The sequence below is a fragment of the Lytechinus pictus genome, chromosome 3 (assembly GCF_037042905.1).
Source record: "Lytechinus pictus isolate F3 Inbred chromosome 3, Lp3.0, whole genome shotgun sequence".
NCBI classification, from domain to species: domain Eukaryota; kingdom Metazoa; phylum Echinodermata; class Echinoidea; order Temnopleuroida; family Toxopneustidae; genus Lytechinus; species Lytechinus pictus.
This window is the reverse complement of record NC_087247.1, coordinates 80,905,158-80,928,096: the sequence shown is the minus strand read 5'-3', so window position 1 is coordinate 80,928,096 and position 22,939 is coordinate 80,905,158. Positions and strand designations below refer to the sequence as shown.

Below are 22,939 nucleotides of genomic sequence, written 5' to 3'. Positions count from 1 at the left end.
GGTCCGTGTCCTGTGATACTTCCTGTGGTAATAACCGCATAAGTATGGCAGGAAGTATGACAGGACACGATCACCACAACCGCTACAACAGCTACAACCACTACCACACCACTACTAGTACTACAGGACAGTATCACAGGAATATCACAGGATAGTATCACATGATAGTATGACAGGACAGTATGACAGGACAGTACTACAGGAATTCCGCAGACCAGTATCACAGGGAAGTACTACAGGACAGTACTACAGGAGTACCACAGGCTTCTGGTACTGTGTCCTGTAGTACTGTCCTGTGATACTGGTCTGGTATTCCTGTGATACTGGTCTGGTATTCCTGTAGTACTGTCCTGTGATACTATCCTGTGGTGATAAATAGTATCACAGGACAGTATGACAGGACAGTACTTTAGGAATTCCGCAGACCAGTATCACAGGAAAGTACTACAGAACAGTACTACAGGACAGTACTGCAGGAATACCGCAGGCTTCTGGTACTGTGTCCTGTAGTACTGTCCTGTGATACTGGTCTGGTATTCCTGTATTACTGTCCTGTGATACTGGTCTGGTATTCCTGTAGTACTGTCCTGTGATACTGGTCTGGTATTCCTGTAGTACTGTCCTGTGATACTGGTCTGGTATTCCTGTAGTACTGTCCTGTGATACTATCCTGTGGTGATAAATAGTATCACAGGACAGTATGACAGGACAGTACTTTAGGAATTCCGCAGACCAGTATCACAGGAAAGTACTACAGAACAGTACTACTGGACAGTACTGCAGGAATACCAAGAGACCTTACCGCAGGACAATTCCTGCAGTACTGTCCTGTGGTATTCCTGTGATACTGTTCTTTGATATCTTCTGTGGCATTATTGGTCTCATCCTGCAGCCTTCTTGTGATACTTTACTGTGGTAATCCTGAAGGGATATTCTTGTTGATTTCCTGTGACAATCCTATGGTATTGTCCTGTAGTAGTCTGTGCGATTTTCTCACGACACCGTCCTGCACTGGTTTGTTAGGCGTAGTAGTTTGTAAGAATTTCCTGTGATCCAGCACAACAACTTTGACATCTTGACTAATGAAAAGAGGGGTGAAAAAACCCACAAATTTGCAAAGACGTTAAAAGCATATTCACATACCTTTATTATGTATGAGTTGTACTATGCACAGTATAGAACATCTTTGATATCATAAATGACTGCTAGAATAATGCAGTAACATTTCATCTTTAGGATAATACATGTACAAAGATTTATATCCACCAACATTGAGATGCCACATGAACTACTTTCACTATTCATACATTGCTGCCATTTTGAGATCACATAAAGAAAGCTAGATTCGACCCAGAATCCTTCCCTCTAACACAACATTAAGCGATTATTATTAATACCTTGGTCACATTCCTTGACCGGTTGCCTTACGGCGAGACAAAATCAGCAGTTTTAGGTATTCCTGTACAAACCACCCACGTGTAGCTGGTAGTAGCTGGTACAAGGATGATTAAAACTGCTAATTTTGACTCGACGTAAGGCCACGAGCCGGCGAATGTAACCAAGGCTTAACCAGTATTATGGTTGCAAAAAAACCTGTAATAGCTGAGCAATTGCATTTTCCCGATTGGCTTAATACTAAAAGCAGAACATCCTTTACTCAACCATGTTATGAAACAATGGATAACCACTTCTGCATGTACAGATAATGCATGGTGCACATACAGTAAGGGATGAAATTATGATGTGTTGATCACCAGTATAAACTTAAAGTACATGAACGTAATCATAATCACTTCATTTTGCTTAGAATTCACTTAAGTCCATAAATACTGAAAGATATTTTTGAATGAATTTCACATGATTTAGAATGTTCACCATAGGTTAGAAAAAATATGAACATAAGATTACTTTGCCAAAACGTAGATCAAATCTATTGAGACATTAACCTTTTTGACATTGAATAGGCATATCATTGTTTTACACAGTCGTCTTGTCTAAGAATTGCTCCAACTACGTATTGAAGGGTTATATATGAATGTAAGCATGAGCCCATCATAAACACGAAATTGCGGCATGTAATTTGATTTGCTACATGTCATAATTGATAACTAAATGACGTTCAATACTTGATGTTGCTACATAAAATAATTAAGGTCATGTGGCAACGTGAATTCATACCTACTCGAGCCATTTAGTAATTTCAATTAGTATATGACCTAATTAATTATGACATATAGCTCAAAATTGACCAATTTGATTGACCTCAATTATTTGAAGTAGCAACATCGATTATTTAACATAAGCACTCTCAATCGATGTGGAGTAACTATTCTTTAGGTCATGTTACTATTCGAATTGGAACATGTTATTGTTTAGGTCATGCAGCAATTCAAATTACTTGCTCAAGTAAACAATTACAATTGTAATATCACGCAAAATGAATTAGCTGTACATGACATAATTCTGTTTTTTGATGGGCTTATGCTTCCATATATTAAGTAAATAGCTTTAATTCTTAATGATTATCCAAAAATTCATATACATAAAATAAACCAATATGAAGAGCATCATATCCAAAGTGATCACCAGTTCACCCAATGTTACAGTACAAAAATAAAAAGCTGATTTTCTTATGTACTTTCACACACGTTATACATGTGCACTGTATGTCACTTGACCCTGGCAGACAATAGAATTGACAAGCAGTGAGTCCTACATGTACATGTAGCTGCCTGGTTTGCATACTTTAATGTTGTATGAATTTCAATCATGGCCATGTGCTGTTTATACACTAAATGGAGGGATCTTGTCATAATGTTATGTCAATTAAAAACTAAATAAAATCCCAATTATCCTGAATAGACTAGCCCCCTTGCAATGGACATTGTAATCTTGTTTTCTTTTACCTTTCATTATTTTTGAAAATTTACATACAACTAGGGCTGGGACTAAAACCCGAGTACCCGGGTCCCGCCCGGAAGCCTTGGGTACCCGGGTAGAAAAATCAATACCCGATACCCGAAAATTGCTCACCAGTATAATGTACATGTATTTGATTTGTATTGCGTAGTGTAAGACATGATTGTAACTCATCACAAAAGTACACAAGCCTCATTTTGAATTTCACCAATTACCCTCTAAATATCCATAAATATACAAGTTTTCAAGTGATGATGATGTGACCGAGATCGTTCAATCATCGCCATGTTTCTTTTGCAGCGCAGTGACGTCATCCAGCCACTGCGACGCAAACCAATTTATGAATGAAAATATAGTAAGCATGCGCATTGCAAGCCTCAGCCCCACTCAGTATTCCGTCAAAACAAGTCTGCAATACTCTGTCACCTCATACCAAAATCGACCTACGAAGCGCCAGCCAATCACGTTCTTGTTACCATTTTTAGTTCATCATAAACCGAAAATGGGAACACGATCGTGATTGGCTGGCGCATTTGACGCTCCGAAACCCTGAAATCAATTGACTTTGTTCACGTAGCGATACAAACTCACGAACACGATGTAATATCGACGCTACTTCGTAAGATTTTGACGGAAAAGCAAGAAGTAATAAAAATTTGCTTACCTGTGCAGTATCGGTGAGAAAACCTTTTATAATTCATATGAAATATAGGAAAGTGGAATTCTAGGTCGATTTTGGTACGAGGTGACAGAGTATTGAAACTTAATTGTTTCGATTGAATACTGCGTGGGGCACGGGAGGCTTGCAATGCGCATGCTTACTATATTTTCATTCATAAATTGGCTTGCATCGCATTGGCTTGATGACGTCACCTATGGGGTTTTTCCACCAGTCATATTTCAAGTGACATGATTTTCGGGTACCCGCCCGAAAATTACCACGGGTACCCGAAGAGAAAAAACCCGAAAGTCCCAGGCCTACATACAACTCTTTGGTTTTTTTTTATACTTTATCAAAGTTTTTATGATTATAAATGTAATTAAATAATTTGACTTTAATCTTGATAAATGTATATTACTGGTATACTAATTGTGAATTTTTAGCAAGAAACAGTATTTGTGTTGGATTAATACATAAAAATGTTGCAAAATTTCGGAACAGCGTACCCAGGCATCACAAATTTGGTCTCAAAAGATGTGCAAGACTTGAAAGTAAAAAGGCAGCTAACAGCCTCCTAGTTATTAACCCTCAGTTAAATTGGACCAATTTGACCCCCCCCCCCTTCCAAAAATTTTGCGACCATGCTGTCGCACAATTTTTTAAAAACATGCCTCTTTCTAGTCTTGTGCATCTTTTGAGACCAATCTTGTGTCACCCGGTACGTGGTTCTGTAATAACGTGACATTATGTAAGTACATGTCATACCAAAAATTGCTCAAAAACGTGATTTTGTGTACAAAGTCAATGCAATAGAGGAAAAAGTATGATTTTGTATTCTAATTACGCATAAATTAGTATTATCACTTAATAACTATTTGCGTGAAATAATTTACAATTTAATTTCGTAAATTATGCCCTAGACAACCCATGTGCCAATGTAAGACGCGATTGTGCGGTCGAGATCTCAAGGGAGGGGGGGGGGGCCCTGGAAACCCCCTCCCCTCCCCCCCTTCCCCGGCCATATCAACTCCCAAAATACCCTGGCCTTAGTTGACTTTCTGGCTCCTCTTGAGTAGTCACCATTCATTGGACAGCTTGTTTTTATCCACGTCTGTATAGCACGAGGCAGCTTAATCTGTAGAAAAAAAACACACGTACCATTACGATAACATGAACAACATAAAAATACAAGAAATAAGGTGTTTTGCCACCATCTAGATCTCTTTTCACAAGTACATACCTATCGGATCATGAGGTCCTTGCGGCTATCTCTCTTAGCATATTCTTGCTTATAAAGCAAACTAAGCCGAAGAGTGACAAACAATTTATAATGCAAACAAATTGTCATAAGCACATATTGAAACTCTTTAATAAAAAAATGAAGAATAAATCTACATCTTCTAACAAGGATTACACTGTATGCCACTGCATGAATACAATCTGCTTGATTTTGCAATTATAATATCTACTGAAGTGAATGCCTACATAATCACCTTTTATGAACTCCAACCGTGTCTTGTACATGATCATGGCCTTTTCTGTGTACACCTGTAGTATCTTTCCCACATAATGCTGGACTTGTTGCTCGATCATCCAGAGATCCCTCTTTGAATCTTTAATGAAATGAAATTAATTTGAGTGACATAGTAAAATTTTATTTGCAGATTAATGAAAATACATGATGATAAAACTTCTTCATTTCCATATTTCAGTGTTACAATTCAGGTGCAAAGAGTCATATTCTTTAATAATATTCAACATAAAATCAATGAAAACTAGTGCTGTTGTCGATAGGCCTCATATCGACATTGATGTCGACATACAAAGGATTTTCAAAATTCCGACATGTCGACATGCACGCACCCACATCGACATGTAAACATAAAATAAAAAGGGGTCTAGCCTACAGTCACGAGTGTAAAGATTAGCTGAAAAGTTAGAAGCATTTATCCACAGTAATTGGCGCGATTAAAAGGTTAATTCAGCTTAGCAGCGCATTAAATGAAAAAAGAATACCTGCGAGCTGTGCGGCAGTAGAAATACGTCAGTGCAGGGCCGGCCTGCCCGATCGAGCCGCCCTCGATATCCCGCTATAGCGAGAGTAGCATTCACCGTACCCATCCACGGAAATATGTACCCATCGCGCGCTATTCACCGTGCTTGATAATACGTTGCTCCTCAATGCATTACTTTTCACATAAACGTGAACAGCAGCGAACACGTGTTTTTGTCAAAGTTGTGACCGCAGCAATTGAGCGCTTACTTCATATCACGAAGTCACAGAAAACTTCCCTTCATTCGTTTGGAGATCGTTGCACGGATCGCCTCGGAAGTGATACTGAAATTATCGGTCGATTTTCATTATTTTTCATTGTCAAATTGAGGAGCTTGCGTTTGCAGCACATGGTACCAGAGTATACTACGCAATGATCACTGTTGTAATTGGTGATTCTCAAATTGGCTACGAGTGTTATTGCGCAATGCTTTCGAGACCGGATCGTGGTACAAAAACTTGATTCTCCAGAAAAAAATGTGGATTAAATCGGTGATTTTGGAAGTGAATTCACTCCAGCTTGGTAAAAAATATGTTTTCCCGAACTGAGCCTGTATTATATAGATCTAGTGTGGGGATATCACTCGTGTCAAGGTGAATATATTTGATTGAGAGTGTTGTTCCACGATCGAATGCTTTTTTTATGTTAGGGAGCCCAGGCTAAATTACGGTCCCTTTTTCATGTCGACATTGTCGATGTCGAGAAGATTTTTGTTCCCGACAACAGCACTAATGAAAACATTAAAAGTAGAGGAGCATTTTAACCTTACTCACAGTCTGTTATTGTCGCTAAAGTCTTTACAATAAGAAGATTGGACACTTTGCCGACATCGCGTAATGCTTTGCATCGATTTACATGTATAATAGTCTTTGTGCCTAGTCTTTTCTATGTAGTGTCTTTAATATGTAGATAAAACATGCGTCCTTTAGCTAATTAGACGAACAATTTTGGAAATTAAAGACGGATCCATATTTTATCAACCGGAAGAGAAATTAGTGCTTAAATGAAGCTATTTGAGGGATATTGATGATATTTAGGGTAAATTGACTTCACATCTTTTCGTAAGTTTGTCATGTTCATAGAAGGCCGGACTTGATTTTATAGAAACCTCTTTTAAATTTGTGGGATTGCCTACCTCGAGTGAAGTTCGTGCAGGCTCCACTCCACTTCACTATTGCTACACTACGCTCCACCTACACAAACTTTGAGACCGTGAACTGGATCTGATATTCCGAGTGACAAAAAGTGGTATTTTATGGGGGGGATATAAAATTCATGCAACATCACGCTCTTTAAAAAAATTAAAACTAATATTCTTCCTGCACACAAAGTTTCACTTCTTCCCCATGCCTCTATCCGTCTCAAAATTGATGATTTAGAGCCAACATGAAGTTTCTCACACGTATCAATATTCAATACATCGCATGCGCGTGAGGTCGGTCGGGTCAGACCAGACCCGGTATATCGCGCATATTGCATCCGCATGCAATGTTTTGAAATCGGCAGCGAATTATAAATATGTGTGAGGAACTTCATGTTGGCTCTAAATCACCAATTTTGAGACTGATAAAAGCATGGAACTAAATGAAACTTTGTGTAAAGTAAGAATATTAGTTTTAATTCTTTTTAAAAATCAAGATGTTGCATGAATTTTATATCCCCACCCCCATAAAATCCCACATCTGTCACTCAGAATATCAGATCGAGTTCATGGTCTCGAAGTTCGAGTAGGTGGAGCGTAGTGTTGTGTAGCCGTAGTTAAGTGGAGTGGAGCCTGCACAAACTTTGCTCGAGGTAGGGATTGCCATGCAACTGTTGACATTGTACACAGCGGCACGTAATACACCCATCGGTGCTCTCTTGGCTTTCCATGTGATGCCACTACCGTCTATCATTAAGAAAGAAGTTGACAGGTTGAAGGTTTGGAGGTGTCATAAATATTTACTATTTAGTTAGGTTGTTGTCCAAAATCTGGCGCTAATGCAGTTTCGCACCGGCCGATTACCAGCAAACCTCATCACCAATACTTGTTCCCAAATGTCATGACAAGTCTCTCAGTCACATTTTAATGTCAATATACCCAATACTTTACAAAATATCGTAATCGAGAACGGCTGTATTTCAGCTTTGATCTCAACGTCGTTGAACTAATCCGTAGACATCGCTTCGCGGATCACTCGGATTCGCCGTGCGCAGTATGTTGATATGGACTGAATTTAGCAACCAATCATGTGAACATGTGGCAAACGAACTGCCAGCATGCCGCATGTGAATCTTTTGGTTGCATAACTTCAGTCCATATCAACATGACGGCGAGCGGTGAAGCCAAGCGAAGCGATGTTTGACTGAGGATTCGAACGATCGATGCCTTCAAGATCACAGTCAAAATACAGGTGTTACCGCTCGCAATATTTGGAAAAGCGGCGCTAATGCAGTTTCGCACCGGCCGATTACCAGCATACCTCATCACCAATATCTGTTCCAAATGTCATGACAAGTCTCGCAGTCATATTTCGATGTCAATATACCTACTCCTTTTCAAAATATCCTGATCGGGAACGGCTTTATTTCGGCTTCGATCTTGACCTCGTTGATCTAATCCGTAGACATCGCTTCGCAGATCGCTTGGATTTGCCATCGCTGTAATGTTAATATGGACTGAATTTAGCAACCAAATAATGTGAGCAAAGCGGTGTTTGACTGAGGATTCGATGTCTTCGAGATCGCAGTCAAAATACAGCCGTTACCCCTCACAATATTTGGGAAAGCAGTGGGTATATTGATATCGAAATGTGAACCAAGAGACTTGTCATGACATCTGGGAACAAGTATTGGTGATGAGGTATGCTGGTAATCGGCAGATGCGAAACTGCATTAGCGCCGGAAAAGCAGTGGGTATATTGACGACGAAATGTGACTGAGAGACTTGTCATGACTAGCCTGGAGGCATCTGGGGAGTAAAATTATTTCTACTATACGTAGGCTTAGCACATAAATATTTATTGGCTAATGCAAGTATTTTATAATTCACGATTATCATCGGCTGAAGTTTTTTTTTTTAATTGGCACTGCTCATGATATCGTCGCCCTCTCTTATACACGTCTTTTAACTAGGCTACGAACAAAGAAGGAAATATGGCGACAAGATCATCGGTGAGTATCTGCTCATCTTCTCACATGATTTTTCTTAATATTTGTATTATTTTTCGTGTAAAAAACTTTATAAGTGCCTAATGGGGGGAAATGAACTTCTTTTCCATTTACAAAATTGAGTGATAAGCAAGTTAAATAAATCAAATATTTTGGAGCAACATTGTTTTCTCAAAAAACTCTCCTTCGTGTGGCCCAATGCCTTGCCAGGCATCATGGGGAGTAAGCCTACATATACATGTAGTAGAAATAATTTTACTCCCAGACACCTCCAGGCTAGTCATGACAAGACATGATTTGGGACAAAGTATTGCTAGCCTATTAGTGATGAGGTATGCTAGCACTGTAATCGGCGGGTGCGAAACTGCATTAGCGCCCCCGATCTTGCCTTTCTTGAAATGGTTAGCGGACAAGTAGCTTACTATCTTTGATTTAGTCAAGAAGTTAGACTTACGACGGTGTTGAAGCCTGGAGGCGTTTGGGGAGTGAAAGTAATATACTGTACGTATGGTCACTCCCCTTACGCCTGGCATTTGTACTTATAGGCTCCCACACACCAAAGAAAAATGCAACTATAAAAATGCGCCAAACTGCTAGTTATGTTTAGATTCTAGTTTTAACACTTCTGTACATGGGTAAAAATATTGGTTGGCAACGTTTGGCAAAAAATGGATAGTTATGGTTACAAAATGATGCCAGAATTATATGAATTAATAAAAGTAGAAGAGAGTTTACTTGCACTTGTTGACATCGCCATCGTTGTAAATGCAACCTAGTTACGTTATGCGTATAGAGGGCGGCAAAATCATGAGCGGTGCTAGATTAAAAAGTGCTAAAATGTCCTGCTTCTAGTGCTGTTGTCGGAAACAAAAATCAATGTCGACATGTCGCTTAAAAATTAATCCCGACATCGACAATGTCGACATGAAAAGGGGACCGTAATTTAGCCTAGGCTCCCTAACATAAAAAATTGATCGTGGAACAACACTCTCAATTAAATGTATTCACCTTGACACGAGTGATATCCCCACACTAGACCTATATAATACAGGCTCAGTTCGGGAAAACATATTTTTTACCAAGCTGGAGTGAATTCACTTCCAAAATAACCGATTTAATCCACATTTTTTGTACCACGATCCGGTCTCGAAAACATTGCGCAATAACACTCGGAGTCAATTTGAGAATCACCAATTACAACAGTGATCATTGCGTATTATACGCTGGTACACATGTGCTGCAAACGCAAGCTCCTCAAATTGACAATAAAAAATAATGAAAATCGACCGATAATTTCAGTATCACTTACGGGGCGATCCGTGCAACGATCTCCAAACAAATGAAGGGAAGTTTTCTGTGACTTCGTGATATGAAGTAAGCGCTGAATTGCGGCGGTCACAACTTTGACAAAAACACGTGTTCGCTGCTGCTCACGTTTATGTGAAAAGTAATGCATTTAGGAGCAACGTTTTATCAAGCACGCGATGGATGGGTACGGTGAATGCTACTACGCTACGCTCAGCTCGCTATAGCGCTAGATATAGATCTAGAGCGAGTCGGGATCGAGGGCGGCCGGCTCCACACTGACGTATTTCTGCTGCTGCACAGCTCGCAGGTATTCTTTTTTCGTTTAATGCGCTGCTAAGCTGAATAAACCTTTTAATCGCGCCAATTACTGTGGATAAATGCTTCTAACTTCTCAGCTAAGCTTTACACTTGTGACTTTAGGCTAGACCCCTTTTTATTTTATATTTACATGTCGATGTGGGTGCGTGCATGTCGACATGTCAGAATTTTGAAAATCCTTCGTATGTCGACATCAATGTCGATATGAGGCCTATCGACAACAGCACTACCCGCTTCAATCACTGAACTAGAAATACGTGGAAGTCGTGTACACCCAAGCAAAACATCGCCAGCGAACTCGATAAGTGACCGCCGCCATTTTGCTAGGTCAATTGTTTGAGAATGCGCCGTAGAAGGCAAGATGCAATATGTTTTCTCTTTGTATTTCTAACTTAGTTCAGTGGTTGGACATTTTAGCACTTTTTAATCTAGCACCGCTCATGATTTTGCCGCCCTCTATATGCGTTACGTAACTAACTTAGGTTGCATTTACAAAGGATCAAAGATGGCGATGTCAACAACAAGTGGAAGTAAACTAAACTCTCTTCTACTTTAATTAATTCATATAATTCTAGCATCATTTTGTAACCATAACTATCCTTTTTTTGCCAAACGTTGCCAACCAATATTTTTACCCATGTACAGAAGTGTTAAAACTGGAATCTAAAGTTTTTAACTAGCAGTTTGGCGAATTTTTATACATATAGGCCCTAGCCTAATTAGGTCCTACTCCTAGTTGCATTTTCCTTTGGTGTGTGGGAGCCTATATATAAGTACAAACGCCAGGCGTTAGGGGAGTGACCATACGTACAGTATATTACTTTCACTCCCCAAACGCCTCCAGGCCACCCCTGACCTAGACAGCTGGCAGCCGTCTGTTTCGAGGAGTTTTTTAATTTTTTTTTTTTTTAAAATTTCTCCTCGTACACAGACGGCTCGCTAGCGTGCAGTCACCATTAGGGGACTTGCAATGCAAAATCCCCCCTCGGGGCTCTTCAATTTTTGTCTTTAATGAATAAAAATTTTGAAAATTAACGCGACCAAAATGCAAATTAATATTCCCTCTTGGCATTAATTGCCAAAAAACGGAGAAAAATCAAGTTAAAAGGAACAAAAACAGTGACTTACCTCGGCTGTCGCGCAAATTCACTTCCCCGTTTTATCCGATCTTAAGTACATAAACATATGGCCATTGAGTCCCCTGTACAGATCGCGCTAGAACTTCGGTCTCTGTATTTGGTGAGTGAAGCCAACGGAGTTCAGCTGAACAACCAACATAACAGAGACCGAAGCTTTTGGTCTACCCCTGACCTGGCTACAATCATGACAATCATGAACTCTTTGCCTACTGAGGTAGTCACAGCATCAACAATCAATGGCTTCAAGACAAAGTTAGACAAGTTCTGGTCTGCGTGGCATTATGTTCACGCATGGGAATAGTGCCTATTTCATTCCAATACATTAATTGGCACAGCACATTGCACAAATAGCACAGTCAGTTTTCGAACTTATCCGAATGTTATCCAACTCCAAGCTAGGAAGACAATCAAGCTAGGAAGACAACAAGATAGGAAGACAACAAGATAGACCTGGAAACTTGACTGCAGGAACAACTGTATTTTTCCAGTAGATGCGGTATAAAGGTATAAAGATGACAATACAAACATCCTCACCGCCGCCATCAATACTAGCCAGCCGTTGGCCGTCCCCGGCCGCGCACACCGCAGATCAGCCCCCACCCGTTAAGCGATCGGGAACAACGGCAGTGCAGTGGCCGTACGGTAATGATTAAAAAGTCGAAGAAATTTAAGTGCATGCCGCGCCAAACTACGAAAAATTGATCTAACTTACTGTTTAGCCTGTTGTGTGAATGTCTTAAGAAGTCGTTGTCCGAATCTGATCCATATTCTGTTAGTTTTTGTTGAAATATTGACGGCCTTCTTCATCAAGCTTCAGGTTCAGCTGAGCAGTTACGAACGTTTTTTTTCAAATGGCGGAACCGGAAACACGTATACCTATACCGTACGCGTGCAAATTACTAGTCCGTGCGTTTGTACGGGGAGGGGGGGGGGGGGGGGGGTCTTACTTTTTACTTGGCAACCAGACAATTTGACTATTTTCGCCATCATATATATCATATTATTAACGTAAAGTAATTGAATAAAGTAAAATTCATATATTTATTTCTTCTTCCTTTCTTTTTCTTTTCTATGTCTTTTAATTTTTTCTTTCTCTTTATTCTTTTTTTAAATATAAGGATAGGATTTAAAAACATGTCTCACAATTTAAAACCAGGGCTTTTACTGAAAATATGTTATATAGGCCTACTAGTATGCAAGTAGGATGACAAAGAAAGCAATGAGGAAAATCACAGCTCCAATCCTATGTATTTTTCATTTTATTTATTTTCAAAAACACACATTTTATCCTTTCTTGCGATCGAAGGAAAGATCCCTTTATAAGGTTCAAGTAGTACAAGAAAATAATCTTAGATCAAGTGCCGGCAGGGTATTTTGATAAGGGGTGGAGGAGCAAGACAAGCAAATATAAAGATACCATTTTAAAGCGAAACATAAGAAAAGATAATAACTTTGCCAACGAGGTAAAAAAAATAATATTACATCGGTCGTGACACTTTAAGGATGGAAAATAGTTTGAAAATATATAGATACAAACTTCATACAAATTAGAAAAAAAAGCAAAATAAACTGCCATCATATGTCAACAGAGATACAAGATTGTTCTTGCAATTAAAAAACATATTTACAAACTATATATAGCCTCGCATCATAAAAATAGATTGAAAATATACAAATTTATTTGATTTAAAAAGAAATAGATATAAACCAGCCTGGCTAACATATTGCAAGGTTGCAAAGATATAAACCGGGGATATAAAGAAAAAAAAATAGGCCTTAAAATGGAAATTAAATATCCTATTTTTAGTTTATCCTATTCCACCTGTAAAATAGAAAAAATATTGTGAATAGGAGAACAAATATTGAAGTAATTCTATTTGTAAAATATATTTGTAAGAAAATAGGTCCTTTTTACTAAAAAAAAATAAATAAAAAAATAGATGGGAAACTTGGAAAAATGTATTTTCTCGCAATAAAAACTTCAAGGGGCCAGTATCGCATTAAAACTTGGTTATCAAACATGTAAAACAAAATCTTAGATAGCATTTTAACTGAGATTTATTTTTTAATCAACATTCAACGCTGAACTTTCTTATGTTAATTGTTTATCAATATTTTGTGAAAACAGATAGTGTGCACATCGTCATGAATATTCATTTGGTGGGCTGATGATGTGACATTCCCATTTTCCTTTTTTAATGTTAGATATGAAATTATGATTATCTAATTTTTTCAATACATGTGTAAATAATGTGTCTCCATTGTAATGAAGTTGCTGCATTAAATAACTAATGCGGTTAATCAGTTGTCATTCCAATTGTTTAAGTTCTTGGTAGAAATATGTTGAATACACCTAATTTCATATAATGTACAAAAGAACATGGGATATGACATCATCAGCCCACCTAATTAATATTCATGAGACATGCCTAAATAAAACTGTTTCATGGAAATATTGCAAATACTTAAAATTCAACTTAACTTCGTTATTTGTCATCCGATTTTGAATAAATTTTAAGCATTTTGCTCTGTGAATTTTACTCTATTTATTGATTATCTCTAGCCTTGACCTCCCCTTCAATTATTTTCTTGTATTGTTAGAAAGAGATGGATGAAGTAGAATAATACGTTCATGCTTATGTTTTTATTCATTACAATATCTCTTTGAAATTCAACCCGGCTTCCTCACAACCATTAAGCTCTAAGGGTATTAGGTGTGTCCTGTATGTTTCAACACGTACCCTTTTAAATGTAGTCAATTTTTTATTATTCATCCTGTTTTTTTATGAAAAATAAGTGGCGAACAAACAAAACAAACGATAATTGAAATTTAAAAGAGCGCATGAAAAAGAAATAACCCTGAAAACGAACAAGAGTCCTCAAAATATAAGTTGCCCATTTTGGGTCAATAATTTTTCGCATTTTTCAGTTCGCGCTTTGCTCCTAGTTTTGATCTAGTACGTATAGTACCCTTTCTCGTAGAAATAGAAGCTATCAAACTTAAAACCTCTGAGTCTCAGTAGGCATAACCCCCCCCCCTCGCTTATTTAGACCTACACAATGGGACAGGGTGAAATATAATTTTCAAATAGGGCCTATATGTCACAATCTAGCTATCACAAAATTAAATTTTCATATAAAAATTGTACTTTTTAAAATGAATGGTGCCCTTTTAAGCCTTATGGCCTTTTTAAAATATAAGACTCAATACCCCACTGACCTCTAGCTCCCGAAACTGAAGAAAAAAGATAAATCCCTCACTGGAAATAAAAAAAATTAGTCTGTGGTACAAACAGGGCTTCCATGCAAGTACTAAAGGAAACTAAATTTTTCATGTACCACAGAAAATACACCATAACGTCTGTGATACAGTTTCAGTCATATTTCTGGGGTGGCTGCATGAGAAGTACCGCAGGAAATTTTGAAAGTATAGCACTGGGGTTGCCATAGAATTTTAGAAGTGCCTAATTGAGTCCTGCATGAAATTTCAAAATTTTCATTTACCACAGAAGTATCACAGAAGTATCACATAGAAGTGCCTTTAATAGGATCGAGTACTGCAGGAAATTTCAAAATGTTCATGTACCACAGAAGTATCACAGGGTTTCCATAGAAATGCGTAGTAATAGGAGTACTGCAGGAAATTTAAAAAATGTTCATATACAACAGAAGTATCGCAGGGTTGTCATAGAAGTACTGCAGGATATTTTAGAATTTTCATGTACAACAGAAGTACGACATAACTATCACAGAGTGATATTGTATACAGTTATGTACAACAGAAGTATCACACAGGTACGACAGAGTACCATTAAGGTATTGCATGAAATTTTCATGTACCACAGAAGTATGACAGAACTATCACAGAGTGATACCACAAAAGTCCTGTGGTAATTCTGTATACAGTTTTGTACAACAGAAGTATCACACAGGTACGACAGAGTACCATTAAGGTATTGCAGGAAATTTTCATATTTTCATGTACCACAGAAGTATGACAGAACTATCACAGAGTGATACCACAAAAGTCCTGTGGTAATTCTGCGGTACTGTCGTGTATGACAGAAGTATCACACAGGTACAACAGAGTACCACTAAAGTACTGCAGGAATTTTTTGTAAGGGTCGAGTTGAATATATTTTTGTTATTATTGTTTATCTTCTGTTTATTCTGGTCCACCAAAACCAGAAGATTGAATTTAAATGTTGGAAGTTGAAGCCGGAAAACGAGTAACAAAACTAAACATATTTTATTTGTTGAACTAAATAATAATTGTCTTCCATGGTCATTTATTTAGTTTTACAGTAGTGAGTTGAGAGAGTCACCATTCGACACAAGTTATGTCCATTTGAATTTATTCAGGTGTGACAGTGTACCGTAAAACCACCTCACACTATCAGGGTATGTCACACAAAAGAATACATGGTGTACCGTAAAACCACCTCACACTATCAGGGTATGTCACACAAAAGAATACATGGTGTACCGTAAAACCACCTCACACTATCAGGGTATGTCACACAAAAGAATACATGGTGTACCGTAAAACCACCTCACACTATCAGGGTATGTCACACAAAAGAATACATGGTGTACCGTAAAACCACCTCACACTATCAGGGTATGTCACACGAAAGAATACATGGTGTACCGTAAAACCACCTCACACTATCAGGGTATGTCACACGAAAGAATACATGGTGTACCGTAAAACCACCTCACACTATCAGGGTATGTCACACGAAAGAATACATGGTGTACCGTAAAACCACCTCACACTATCAGGGTATGTCACACGAAAGAATACATGGTGTACCGTAAAACCACCTCACACTATCAGGGTATGTCACACGAAAGAATACATGGTGTACCGTAAAAACCCCCTCACACTATCAGGGTATGTCACACGAAAGAATACATGGTGTACCGTAAAACCACCTCACACTATCAGGGTATGTCACACGAAAGAATACATGGTGTACCGTAAAACCACCTCACACTATCATGGTATGTCACACGAAAGAATACATGGTGTACCGTAAAACCACCTCACACTATCAGGGTATGTCACACGAAAGAATACATGGTGTACCGTAAAACCCCCTCACACTATCAGGGTATGTCACACGAAAGAATACATGGTGTACCGTAAAACCACCTCACACTATCAGGGTATGTCACACAAAAGAATACATGGTGTACCGTAAAACCACCTCATACTATCAGGGTATGTCACACAAAAGAATACATGGTGTACCGTAAAACCACCTCACACTATCAGGGTATGTCACACGAAATAATACAAGGTGTACCGTAAAACCACCTCACACTATCAGGGTATGTCACACGAAAGAATACATGGTGTACCGTAAAACCACCTCACACTATCAGGGTATGTCACACGAAAGAATACAACGTGTACCGTAAAACCACCTCACACTATCAGGGTATGTCACACGAAAGAATACATGGTGTACCGTAAAACCATCTCACACTATCAGGGTATGTCACACGAAAGAATACAAGGTGTACCGTAAAACCACCTCACACTATCAGGGTATGTCACACAAAAGAATACATGGTGTACCGTAAAACCACCTCACACTATCAGGGTATGTCACACGAAAGAATACATGGTGTACCGTAAAACCACCTCACACTATCAGGGTATGTCACACAAAAGAATACATGGTGTACCGTAAAACCAGTACCTCATATCAGGGTATGTCACACGAAAGAATACATGGTGTACCGTAAAACCACCTCACACTATCATATGTCACACGAAAGAATACATGGTGTACCGTAAAACCACCTCACACTATCAGGGTATGTCACACGAAAGAATACATGGTGTACCGTAAAACCCCCTCACACTATCAGGGTATGTCACACGAAAGAATACATGGTGTACCGTAAAACCACCTCACACTATCAGGGTATGTCACACGAAAGAATACATGGTGTACCGTAAAACCACCTCACACTATCAGGGTATGTCACACGAAAGAATACATGGTGTACCGTAAAACCACCTCATACTATCAGGGTATGTCACACAAAAGAATACATGGTGTACCGTAAAACCACCTCACACTATCAGGGTATGTCACACGAAAGAATACAAGGTGTACCGTAAAACCACCTCACACTATCAGGGTATGTCACACGAAAGAATACATGGTGTACCGTAAAACCACCTCACACTATCAGGGTATGTCACACAAAAGAATACAAGGTGTACCGTAAAACCACCTCACACTATCAGGGTATGTCACACGAAAGAATACATGGTGTACCGTAAAACCATCTCACACTATCAGGGTATGTCACACGAAAGAATACAAGGTGTACCGTAAAACCACCTCACACTATCAGGGTATGTCACACAAAAGAATACATGGTGTACCGTAAAACCACCTCATATCAGGGTATGTCACACGAAAGAATACATGGTGTACCGTAAAACCACCTCACACTATCAGGGTATGTCACACGAAAGAATACATGGTGTACCGTAAAACCACCTCACACTATCAGGGTATGTCACACGAAAGAATACATGGTGTACCGTAAAACCACCTCACACTATCAGGGTATGTCACACGAAAGAATACATGGTGTACCGTAAAACCACCTCACACTATCAGGGTATGTCACACAAAAGAATACATGGTGTACCGTAAAACCACCTCACACTATCAGGGTATGTCACACGAAAGAATACATGGTGTACCGTAAAACCACCTCACACTATCAGGGTATGTCACACGAAAGAATACATGGTGTACCGTAAAACCACCTCACACTATCAGGGTATGTCACACGAAAGAATACATGGTGTACCGTAAAACCACCTCACACTATCAGGGTATGTCACACGAAAGAATACATGGTGTACCGTAAAACCACCTCACACTATCAGGGTATGTCACACGAAAGAATACATGGTGTACCGTAAAACCACCTCACACTATCAGGGTATGTCACACGAAAGAATACATGGTGTACCGTAAAACCACCTCACACTATCAGGGTATGTCACACGAAAGAATACATGGTGTACCGTAAAACCCCCTCACACTATCAGGGTATGTCACACGAAAGAATACATGGTGTACCGTAAAACCACCTCACACTATCAGGGTATGTCACACGAAAGAATACATGGTGTACCGTAAAACCACCTCACACTATCAGGGTATGTCACACAAAAGAATACATGGTGTACCGTAAAACCAGTACCTCATATCAGGGTATGTCACACGAAAGAATACATGGTGTACCGTAAAACCAACTCACACTATCATATGTCACACGAAAGAATACATGGTGTACCGTAAAACCACCTCACACTATCAGGGTATGTCACACGAAAGAATACATGGTGTACCGTAAAACCACCTCACACTATCAGGGAATGTCACACAAAAGAATACATGGTGTACCGTAAAACCACCTCACACTATCAGGGTATGTCACACGAAAGAATACATGGTGTACCGTAAAACCACCTCACACTATCAGGGTATGTCACACAAAAGAATACATGGTGTACCGTAAAACCACCTCACACTATCAGGGTATGTCACACGAAAGAATACATGGTGTACCGTAAAACCACCTCACACTCCTCTTTTCCGCCATGGAAACCTTCAGAAGTTGCTGCATTTTTTTACTGAAAAATTTTCCACAAATTTCAATATGATAAGTTTTCACGAAATCCTTTAATTCTACTTTAGAAAATGCAATAGCACCCGATGACAAGATCGGTCGCTTCGCATAATGATGCCATCTCATGTGAGGCAATAATTGTTTTGAGTCGGTATACCATCTAATTGGCCGTATTCTGAACATTTTGTGTCATATCTATATCAATCTCTGATATCTTACACATTTTCTGGTCCCTATGAGAAGAACCGAAGTCAACGATCTATTGGTTGCTTACAAGCAATCACCACAAGATACCCAGAAGGAAAAACCAGTAAGACCAGTAAATTTTTTTACTGGTTTCCAGTAGAATTTTACTGGTTTCCAGTTGATTTTTACTGGGCCAGTTGATTTTTAACTGGACCAGTAAAAATCAACTGGAGACCAGTTCCAACAATTGCATTCCAGTTGAAGCAATTAGTAATACCAGTTAAATTGTTTTTCATCAAACTGGTGTTTCTGGTCCAATAAATGGTTTCCAGTAGATTTTTACTGGTTTCCAGTATATGTTTTTCTGGACCAGTTGATTTTTAACTGGACCATGCAGTAAAAATCAACTGGAGACCAGTTCCAACAAGTGCATTCCAGTTGAAGCAAAGTAGTAATACCAGTTAAATTGTTTTTCATCAAACTGGTGTTACTGGTCCAATAAATAATGACTTTATTTCAAGTCAGATCATTTGACGAATTATTGAAAATGAATCTTGCAATTCAGAGAAAGTTATTATCGTTATCATTGTTATCATCATTCTTCTTATAATTATAATAATTATTATTATTATGATTATGATCATTGTTGTTATCATTCTTATAACTGTTATCATTGTTATTGATATTGTAATTAGTATTATTAATATTATCATAATTGTCAAGTATTAACATTATCATTAAAATAATTATTTCCTTTGATTATGATTAAAAGCAAAGCAAGATATATTCCTCTGATATAGTCAACTGGTCTAAAGTACTTCATTGTTTGAAATTGAACTGGTCAAGACCAGTAATACCAGTAATTCTGATGATGCTGATCACGTGGTTTACCTCATTTGCATATTCCCTATTTTAAAAAGAAAAATCAGGATTTAGAATGGAATATCCTTGCAATGGCACTCATTGTTGTTTGAAAACTTTCCAAATAAGTGTGTGAACTAATTCACATTGAAAATTTGTAATTTCATACATCACATTTAAAATAACAGCAGAAAGATTAACTTACTAACCATCTTTTCCATCACATTTCACTGACTATGGTATATAACAAACCAAATGCATGTAATTAATTGATCCAGTAAGACCAGTACGAGGACCAGTTCGACCATTTCGAGGACCAGTACAAAAATACCAGTAAAGACCAGCTTGAATTGGATACCAGTATGAAGACCAGTGAGACCAGTAACAACCACCAGAAACACAAGACCAGTATAAAATTCCAGCAATTCAAGACCAGTTTAACTTTTAACTGGACCAGTAAAATTTTAACTGGACCAGTATGACCAGTTAGACCAGTAAACCGATGTTCCAATTTCCAGAGTTACCAGTTAAAATTCTACTGGTCTAACTGGTCCGGTGGAACTGGTTTTTCCTTCTGGGTAGGTCTACATTTACTAGGCAGATCAAGAGTTCTATGATTTTTTGCACTGTTTTTTGTTTGTGTGTGTGAATGAATTACGAATCTATTGCGATAAAGAGGACACCCCCTAAAAGATAATGCATAATTTGTTCCTATACATACTTTCCTGTTGGTGAAGTTCTTCGTTTGTGAATGGCTGGTCTCCGATGGCACTGGCCTCCATTTTGTGTACCGGATTAGGCTGCAGATCTATTTGAGTGATTAAATGTGTTACAATCTATCATATTATAATATACACATGCATGTATAATCGTTACGTTGCACGTTATTATCAATTTATCACCGCAACTATCTTGCTGTCAATAATTTGCTTGTTTATTTATTTCAAACGATAAGTTTTACATTAAAAGTAAACATGGTAAATGTAATAGTAGTAGTAGTAGTAGTAGCTAGTAGTAGTAGTAGTAGTAGCAGTAGCAGTAGTATGGTATTTATTCTATCAAGAAAACTGGCAAAACAGTCCAAAGACTGACAAATCCAGTGTACAGTATAAACAAAGGCAAAGTACAATATTATAAAGATGAAATATAAGCAACAATTACAACCAACCGATGATCATATAACACAATCATAAAAGATATATCAGGGAAAAAAATTGAAAAGTAACATGTTGATCGATGAAGCATGTACAAACGTCAAAAAGTGTGAAGGTGTAATTCGAACAGAACGCAACTAGTCATTAAATGCTATATTACATGTATAACCATGGAATACGGGGACAGAAATAAGAAAAGAAAAGAGAGAGATAATGAGAGGAAACCAATATTACGGGAAACAGTAAATATATATATATATATATATATATATATATATATATATATAAAGGGGGAGGGAAGAGAAGAAAGAGAGAGGGGATGAGATAGGATGAATGAGAAAAAGAGTGGAAAAAAGAAGAGAGTGGGAGGAAAGAGACAGAAAGGAAAGAAAAGATAGAGGGGAAGATGAAGGGAAAATATGGAAAAGAAGACCAGAACAGAAATGGGGGAGTAAGACAATAAGAAATATGGACGCAAAGCTGGTGTTAACCTTGTAAAAATATAGCAGTAACTGATAAAAATTTACCAAGAATATAAGTCAACGAAGAGAATAAAAAGGTGAGATGTTTGGTCGATGAGATAATGGCAATAATGGCACAAATTACAATTTGGTATATACATGTATTGTTACAAAATTAAAATTCAAAGAGTTAACTGTTACATTCGTTTGATCTAAAATTCAAAATTGTGCAGATCACCGGATTGCCGGGGGACAAAAACCGGTTCAGAAAACATTACAATTCAACATGTTTAAATATGATTAGGTAAAATATGGCAATAACAAACTTTGAATATTGCAAACAATTAAAATCACAGTGAGCTTATTTATTCGCTTGAGGTAAAGTAAAAGAGGACAGTGAAGAAAGGAGAAGGTTAGAAAGGAAAAAAAAAAGAGTAAAAGAGAAAGATCAGAAAAGGGAAAACAATGGGAAAGTAAGAAATAAAGGAATTGAGAAAGGTTTGTGAATACATAAAAAATACAACAAAATCATTTTGAATTCAATACAGACACCGTGTGTGGTATCGCGGATTGTTTAATATGAAGAAATTAATTAAGAATTAGTAAATCTATAAATAAAAGGGTATACACTATAAGGCTGAGTTTACATAGAACTATACTATTCGGTATACGATGCACGTTTTCGAAGGTCATGCGAATAGCTTGAATCGTACAAATAGATTACCACATACACTGGCGTTCCTAGGATTTTCCAGAAGGAGGGCACATTTTTTGGAGGATATTTCGTCCGCGAAAACATTTGACAAGCAAAAAAAAAAAAAAAAAAAAGTGGTCTTCAACCACAAATAAAGGATTTCTTACCACAAAAAAAATTGACAAGCCAAAAAAAAAATAAAAAAGTTCTTCAGGTTAAAAAGAGGGGGTACACGTCTGTTTTTATTGCATTTTTACATTACAAATTATTAATTTGGCTTCTCAAAGGGGGGGGGGCACGTCCCCTGTATCAGTTGTGACTCGTCAGGGGGGCAGTCTGCCCTCCCGCCCCCCCCCCCTT

The 22,939-nt window shown here is 38.1% G+C and overlaps 1 protein-coding gene and 1 long non-coding RNA gene across 2 annotated transcripts in view; both read right to left on the bottom strand.

Moving 5' to 3' along the window:
* Window positions 1-22,939, bottom strand: part of LOC129256631 (uncharacterized) — a 36,866-nt gene that overhangs the window by 6,633 nt on the left and 7,294 nt on the right. The window contains exon 7 of the mRNA XM_054894789.2: window positions 20,992-21,078. Coding sequence (XP_054750764.2) covers window positions 20,992-21,078 — 87 coding nt within the window. The remainder of the gene's footprint in view (window positions 1-20,991; window positions 21,079-22,939) is intronic.
* LOC135153710 (uncharacterized) lies at window positions 1,124-12,404 on the bottom strand. Its single transcript, XR_010293218.1, has 3 exons — window positions 12,262-12,404; window positions 5,074-5,193; window positions 1,124-4,715 (listed from the first exon to the last, which is right to left on the bottom strand). It is a non-coding gene; the product is annotated as an uncharacterized LOC135153710 (long non-coding RNA).